This window comes from Palaemon carinicauda, chromosome 10 (genome assembly GCF_036898095.1).
Source record: "Palaemon carinicauda isolate YSFRI2023 chromosome 10, ASM3689809v2, whole genome shotgun sequence".
Lineage (NCBI taxonomy): Eukaryota > Metazoa > Arthropoda > Malacostraca > Decapoda > Palaemonidae > Palaemon > Palaemon carinicauda.
Genome location: NC_090734.1, coordinates 117,246,894 through 117,255,004, shown reverse-complemented (window position 1 = coordinate 117,255,004; position 8,111 = coordinate 117,246,894). Strand labels below are relative to the sequence as shown.

Sequence of the window (8,111 nt, the reverse complement as noted above, 5' to 3'; positions counted from 1 at the left end):
TTCACAAGAACAAGATAACACAATTGGGTTAAGGATTGATGAACCCAAGAATAGGAGCCGAACCTAACCAAGGAAATGTGGAAAATCTACGAATCAAGACAAAATGGAGCTTAATGAACAAGAGAAACATGAAGATCAACATTTAGGCCAAGATGAAGAGCAAGACTTGCATTCATTGAAACCTAGGCCTAGGCCTATATCACCTAGTATGGGTAAACGAGTGAGATTGCAATCAGAAAAAGGTAAGATGTATAATTTTGATCTTCTGGTTGATGAATTCAAAAAACAAAAGAGATTGTTAGGCAAGATAAATAAGGAAGCAGATTTGGCACTTTCTAAAAATGATTGTATTGTAGGCCTACTACAGGATGTTGCAAATAGGCTTCAAATAGAATTAAAGAATATTGACTTAACTCTCTCCAAAGTGAAAGAATCAGAAATACCAGAGGTTGATATTGTACGGAGTTTAGAGTATAATTACCAGGAAATATACTTTGAAAGTCACACTAGGTTAACAATATTAAAAGAAAAAATGAAACATGAACAAGAAGATAAAATGTCAAATGTCTCTCAAAGGTCAAAGTCTTCATCTAGTAGGTCGCGTCATACAAGTGGAAGTAAATCTTCACGTGTTTCTAGTACTAAGAGAATAGAACTAAGCACAAAACTGGCTAGGTTAGGCACAGAAAGAAAGTACCATGACATAATGGAGAAGGCTAGAGCAGATTTAAAGAAATTAGAAATTGACAAAGAAATTGAAGCCACTAATGCTGAGATATGTGCAGTTAATAAAATTTTAGAGGAAGAAAATGAAACTGATCCACAGTCATGCTTGAGTTTTCCGTTAGGTGAAAATAAGCAACCCACTGAAGGTCTCTTGCACAGATATCTTGAAGATAGTAGAGTTGTAAATTATTCATTGTCAGGTTCCAGTGTACAAAAGTCCCTTTCCTTTGCTGGAGGTTTAGATAGTATAGACAAAGATTTAGAGAAAAGGAAGGCAGAAATAAAGGTAACAACTGATCTAAATCCAAATGCTCAGGTGTTTAGATTTCCAACGGATTTCATACAACCAGGGAAACCAAGGCTAGACCATAATTATAGTTACCAGCCCATAGGACGCTCACAGCCAAGTAAACTTAGGCTAGGCCAAGAAACAAACCTGAACTCAGATTTCAAAATACCAAATGAGCCTAGGCTAGGTTGTAGTACTATAGATGAGGCATCCCATGAGGTAGTAGGTGAACCTAGGCTAATAGTAGATCCCAAAAATGCCGTCACTTGCAATACACAACCTGATGTTAATAGACCAAGGCTACACGCTCATGAACCCCTGACAGATTTTCATGAACAACCTAACATTATCAATAATGATAACGTACAGTCCAGTCAAGTTTATCAATGGGATATTTTAAAAGGTTTTGCTGATCTTCAAAATCAAAACTTAGAGAAACTAGCTAACTTGTTTGCTGCAAGGCAACGTAAAGACAATTTACCCGCTAAAGAACCAGAGGTATTTTCTGGAGATTTGCTGAAGTACCCTCAATGGAAAGCATCATTTATTACATTAATTGAATATAAAACAGATGATGCTGCTGAAAGATTGTACTACTTAGGTAAATATACGGATGGTCAAGCTAAAACTGCCATTGATAATCTTATTTCTTTTGGGACCCAAGAGGCTTACGACAAAGCTTGGAAGATACTTCATGATAGGTTTGGAAATAAATTTATTGTTGCTGATGCCTTTAGAAGCAAGCTTGAAGGTTGGCCTAAGATTACAATTAATGATGGTCCAGGTTTGAGGAAATTTTCTGATTTCTTAGAACACTGTAAAACAGCCATGGGAATCATAAAGTACTTAGCAATTCTTAACGATCCTAAAGAAAACAAACTTATGTTACAGAAGTTGCCTGCCCAAATTGCAGAGAGATGGAATTGTATAGTAACTAAAAGAATCACAATTGATGAAGAGGAATATCCATCTTTTGAAGAGTTTACAAGGTTCATAAGTGATGAAGCCAATAAGGCATGTAATCCAACATCATCTTACAGTGCACTTAATAGGAGAGATACAGTATTTACACCTAAAGAAAAACAACCACAAAGTAAGGTTGCAAGGCGTACATCATTTGCTACTAAATTTAATGAAGTTAATAATGTTACAAATGCTGCATCTGATGAAAATAAATCTAAAAATGAAAAACAAACCGAGAGTAAAATGAATGTAGGATTTACATGCTATTACTGTAGACAAAACCATGATATGGAAAAATGCCCAGAGTTCTTAAAACTTGATCTTGCTCAAAGAAACCAATATTTGACAGATAAAAAGATGTGTAGGGGTTGTTTCAAGATTGGTCATTATTCAAGGTATTGTAAAAGACCAAGGAAATGTATTAAATGCAAGAGATGGCACCCAACAATTCTCCACGATGAAAACTTGAATAAAAAACCAAGTTCTGGTGATACCCAACAAGAACAGGCTGTAGCTGTAGCTAATAGAATTAATGTTAACAGATATTTTTCAGCTGATGTTCACTCAATGATTGTACCTGTTTGGTTAAGCCATAGGAATACAAATAATAAGGTCATGGTATATGCAGTATTGGATGATCAGTCAGATGCTTGTTTTATCAAAGAAAGTGTCCTAAGATATATGAATGTCAATGGCCAAAATTCTGTCATCAAGATAGCGACTATGCTGGGTTAAGAGGCTATAACAAGTACTAAAGTATTTGGTTTATCAGTGAAGGGCATAAATGAAAATAGTACTATAAATTTACCATGTGTCTACTCTAGAAAAACTATTCCTGCAAGAAGAGCACAAATCCCTAAAAAATGTTCAGCTGTAAGATGGCCTCATCTTAAGAAAATTGCTGGAAGGCTAGTAGAGTATAATCCTGACATTGAGATAGGTCTATTGATAGGCATAAACTGTATAAAAGCTGTCAAACCTTTAGAAATCATTCCTGGGTCTGGAAATGAGCCCTATGGTCAGAGAACAGCTCTTGGATGGGGAATTATTGGTAATGTCAATGAGAATAATTTAGAAAGTGATGTTGTTGTTAATAGAACAGTAGTTGAAGAAATTGAAATAAATTCCATGATATCAAATAACATTTTTACAGTACCAACCAAAGTAAAAGAAGTGTATGAGCCTCATCATGTCAGAGAGATGTTTGAATCTGATTTCATAAGTAATGTTAGTGACGATGAGGTAGCTTTGTCAGTAGAAGAAAGACAGTTTATTGAAATTGTTAGTAATGGTATTAAGATTATTGATGGTAAACAGTTTAAAATTCCATTGCCACTCAAAGGAGGTGGTATTCAGTTTCCAGATAATAAGTTAGTAGTCCAGAAAAGACTATCCAACTTAAAACAAAAGCTTCAGAAGAATGTAAGCATGAAAAATGATTACATAAATTTCATGAAGAATATTATTGATAAGGGTTATGCTGAAAGGGTTCCTTTGAATGAAACATGCCTAACTAATGGAAAGGTTTGGTTTGTGCCACATCATGGGGTTTACCATCCCAGAAAGACTGACAAAATCAGAGTAGTATTCGATTGCTCTTTTATGTATAAAAATGTAAGTTTGAATGATTGTTTACTTCAGGGACCAGATTTGTCAAATAGTCTAGCTGGTATTTTGTGTAGATTTAGAAATCATTCTGTTGCATTTACTTGTGATGTAGAAGCAATGTATCACCAAGTTTTAGTAAATGAAGAACACAGGAATCTTTTACGATTTCTGTGGTTTGATAACCATGATTTAGATGGCGACATTGTTCAATATAGGATGACTGTTCATCTATTTGGTGCTAGAAGCTCTCCATCTGTTGCAAACTATGCTTTGAAAGCTGCTGCTGATAGATTTAAGGATAAAACTACTGAAAAGGCAGCAGAGTTCATTAAAGAAGACTTTTATGTGGATGATGGCTTAAAGTCTGTAGCCACAGTGGAGGAAGCTATAAACTTAGCCAAAGACAGTCAGATGATATGTAAAAGGGGTGGTTTCCATTTGCACAAATTTGTTGCCAATAATGCTGAAGTTTTAAAGGCTATGTGTCCTGATGAAGTTGCTCAATCAGTTAAGAATCTTGATTTAACGAAAGATAAATTGCCAGTGGAACGAACATTAGGTATGGAATGGTGTACTGAAACAGATACATTTAATTTTAATGTCAAACCCATTCAAAGGCCTAGTACTAGAAGGAATGTTTTATCCATAGTTAGCTCTATTTTTGATCCTCTAGGCATGATATCACCATTCATTCTTACAGGTAAGAAAGTTTTGCAAACCCTATGTAAACAAGACCTTGGCTGGGATGATCCTATTCCTGAAACTGTAATTACTGAATGGGAAAACTGGTTAAGTCAATTACCCAAATTGAAAGATATTAAAGTTGAGAGATGTTATAAACCAGCCAACATGAATGTCATAGACTATGAATTGCATCATTTTTCTGATGCTAGTGAGAAGGGTTATGGTCAATGCTCATACTTGAGAATGACAGATGCAAATGGACAAGTACATACTAGGTTAGTTATGGCTAAATCAAGAGTGTCTCCCTTGAAAACTTTTACAATACCTAGGTTAGAACTCACTGCTGCATTAGCATCAGTGAAAGTGAGTTATTTCTTAAAAAAGGAGTTAAAGGTCAATATTAGTAAAGAAGTATTTTGGGTAGATAGTACAATTGTTCTTGGATACATAGCTAATCAATGTAAACAGTTTAAGGTTTTTGTTGCAAACAGAGTTGCGCAAATCAGAAATCACACCTTACCAGAACAATGGAGATATGTTTCCTCAAGTGATAATCCTGCTGATTTATGTTCAAGAGGCATGTCTGTTCATGATCTGACTAGTAACTATATGTGGTGGCATGGACCTGAATTCTTAAAACATGATAATACTGATAATGAAACTTTATGTTCATTTGAAGTTACAGATGAAGATCCAGAATTAAAGAAAGTGTCACTTGCAATTAACACTGATGATAATAATTATGCTACCATACTTACCAGACTTAATTACTTCTCAGATTGGACACGTGCCAGAAGGTCATTAGCTTTATGTAATAGGTTTATTGATAAATTGAAACAGAAGTCATTATATACTGAGTATGTTCATGTGTCTGTAGAAGAGCTAATCAAGGCAGAAATTACCATTATAAAATTAGTCCAAAGAGAAGCTTTTCAATATGAATATCAGTTGTTAAGTATAAGCAATAACAAATTTGATAAATGTTTAAGGAAATCTAGCAATTTGTACAAGCTTGATCCATTTATTGGTAGTGATGGCTTAATAAGAGTGGGTGGTAGATTAAACAGAAGTAATTTTGATGTCCATGTAAAATATCCTGTGATTTTGCCAAAGAATAGTCATATTACTGAATTGATAATCTGTCACTATCATAATAAAGTACACCATCAAGGTAGAAATTTAACTTTAAATGAAATTAGATCTAGTGGTTACTGGATTATAAGTGGATCATCCTTAGTAGCAAAACATATATCAAAATGTGTAACTTGTAGAAAAATTAGACATGATACTCTTACACAGAAGATGGCCGATTTACCAAAGGATAGGGTAGAAATGTCTTCTCCATTCACTTACAGTGCAGTTGATTATTTTGGTCCATTTATAATTAAGGAAGGTAGAAAAGAGCTCAAAAGGTATGGTGTATTATTTACATGTATGTCAACTAGGGCAATACACATTGAAACTGCCCATTCTCTCAGTACAGACTCTTTCTTAAATGCTTATAGGAGATTTGTTTGTAGAAGAGGCCATTGCGCACAATTGCGTTCAGATCAAGGTAGCAACTTTATTGGTGCAAGACAAGAGTTTGCAAAGTGCCTCCGAGAAATGAAGGTTGAAAATATTAAAAATGAATTATTAAAGGACCAATGTGATTTTATAACATTTAAAATGAACCCAGCTCATGCAAGTCATATGGGTGGTGTTTGGGAGAGACAAATAAGATCTGTTAGAAATATTTTGAATGTATTGCTATCTAACAATAGTAAAATTTTAGACGATGAATCTTTGAGAACATTCATGACTGAAGCAGAAAATATTGTAAACGGGCGACCATTATCCACAGATAACTTGAATGATCCTTTAAATGTAGAACCTTTGACACCTAATCATTTTCTGACATTGAAGTCTAAGGTAGTCTTGCCTCCTCCAGGTAATTTTGTAAAAGTGGACATGTTTTCAAAGAAAAAATGGAGGCGTGTACAATTTCTTCTTAATCAGTTGTGGAAAAGGTGGCAAAGAGAATACTTACAATCGTTACAAGTACGCCAAAAGTGGTTAAAGCCTCAAAGGAATGTAGAAATTGATGATATAGTTTTAATCAAAGACTATAATCTACCTCGCAACAAGTGGATGTTAGGCCGAGTATTAGAAACAAACGCAGATGAAGCTGGCCATGTTAGAAAAATTAAATTGTTAGTAGCAGATGCTTTTCTTGATGAAAATGGTAAACGCCACAAGACAGCTACAATTCTAGAAAGGCCTATTCATTCAGTTGTAATGTTATTAGAAAGTACAACAGGGAAGTCCCCATCAGGGAGCATTTAAGTCATTATGTACTGTATATTTTTATTTAGTATGGAATGGACTAACCTGTATATTAAGATTTTATTGTTTGTAAAGAATCTCATATTCATTCCCCAATAGTATAGTTATTGTTTAAATTGTTATCACAATTTAGGGGAGCCATTGTTACTGTCATTAGAACACCTAGTTATATCTGAGTCTTGAAACAATACTAAAATACATTCCACCAAGGTGGACGAGGTACTTCCCACTCTACTGGGTAGATGTAAACAATCACAACAACTGCAGCCTCAGATTCAAGCAAATGAAATGTGACTTACTTGTCATGGATTTCTTCATGTATATCTAATGGATTAAGTCCCCAAAATTGTGGTAAGATACGTTAATTTGCTTATAGTATGTATTTTTGTACCTTTTTGATATTATGTTTTATATGTTTTTATTTGTACCTTTGATATAGCCAATGGCATCCTACCAGTTTTGTAGGCATTAGCCTAAAAGTGTTTTCTTTTGTTTTCAGTTATACTCAATTAATGGCTCATGGTTTATATAATAAACTACATAAAGGACCATGGAATGTTATTATACCCAAATTTGAGAATCAACACTGAACGGGGCTAAAATCAATTAATAAATACAGAGCCACGTACTGTTCACAAGAACAATATGTATATATATATATTTATATATATATGTATATATATATGTATATATATAATATATATATAATATATATATATATATATATATATATATATATATATATATATATATATATATATATATATATATATATATATATATATATATATATATATATATATATATATACTGTATATATCATCATCCATGACTAGTCCACTGCAGAACAAAGGCCTCAGTAATGTCCTTCCACTTGTGTCTGTTTATGGTCTTTCGGCAACTGTCCACGTCCTCAAACTTCCTCAGCTAGTTGGTCCATCGTCTTCTCTTCCTTCCTCTACTTCTTTTACAATCGCTAGGGACCCATTCTGTTATTCTTATTGTCCATCTAGTGTCTGTCATTCTCATTACAAATCCTGCCCATGTCCATTTCTTTTTCTTACAAGTGTGCATGTGTCTGTGTGTAATTGTTTATCAGGAGACAAATGATCACATAATAAATAACAACTATATGAAGTCAAAAGCAAGCAAGTGATTTTCATATTTCACTATTTTATTTTATATTCTGTTCTGTCTCAAAAAAAACAAAAAAAAACGGCAGGTTACTCTAGATGACGGTAAAAGACGTGTCCCACAGGACATCCGGGTGAATTGCGACAGAATGGCGAACGAAATTCACCCAACATACTCAGTATTTTTGATTCATGCTGAAATTAATTGACCAACCTCCGCACGTTCCCAATGCATTCGGACTGGGTCCTTCTTCCGCTCCAAGGATTTTTGAACGGCTCAAAATTTTGGTTGCGGATGGGAGTTCGTAATACATTCGAATTTCATACTCAATACATGTGCAATTCATACACAATACATCCACTGTTATTCGCTGTGTTCCGTC

The 8,111-nt window shown here is 34.2% G+C and overlaps 1 protein-coding gene across 1 annotated transcript; it reads left to right on the top strand.

The window, feature by feature from the left end:
* The first annotated feature begins 532 nt into the window (after positions 1-532).
* On the top strand, positions 533-6,595 carry LOC137648206 (uncharacterized). Its single transcript, XM_068381131.1, has 2 exons — positions 533-2,619; positions 2,803-6,595. Exons 1-2 carry the CDS (start codon positions 533-535, stop codon positions 6,593-6,595), a joined length of 5,880 nt encoding a protein of 1,959 aa, XP_068237232.1.
* Positions 6,596-8,111: the final 1,516 nt, after the last annotated feature.

What these genes read in the sequence shown, in the direction of transcription:
- LOC137648206 (XM_068381131.1), top strand. Translation starts at nt 533, where the DNA reads ATGAAACATGAACAAGAAGATAAAATGTCAAATGTCTCTCAAAGGTCA. An exon ending in TATGCAGTATTGGATGATCA is followed by an intron (nt 2,620 to 2,802) that starts GTCAGATGCTTG and finishes TGTCTACTCTAG; the next exon opens with AAAAACTATTCCTGCAAGAA.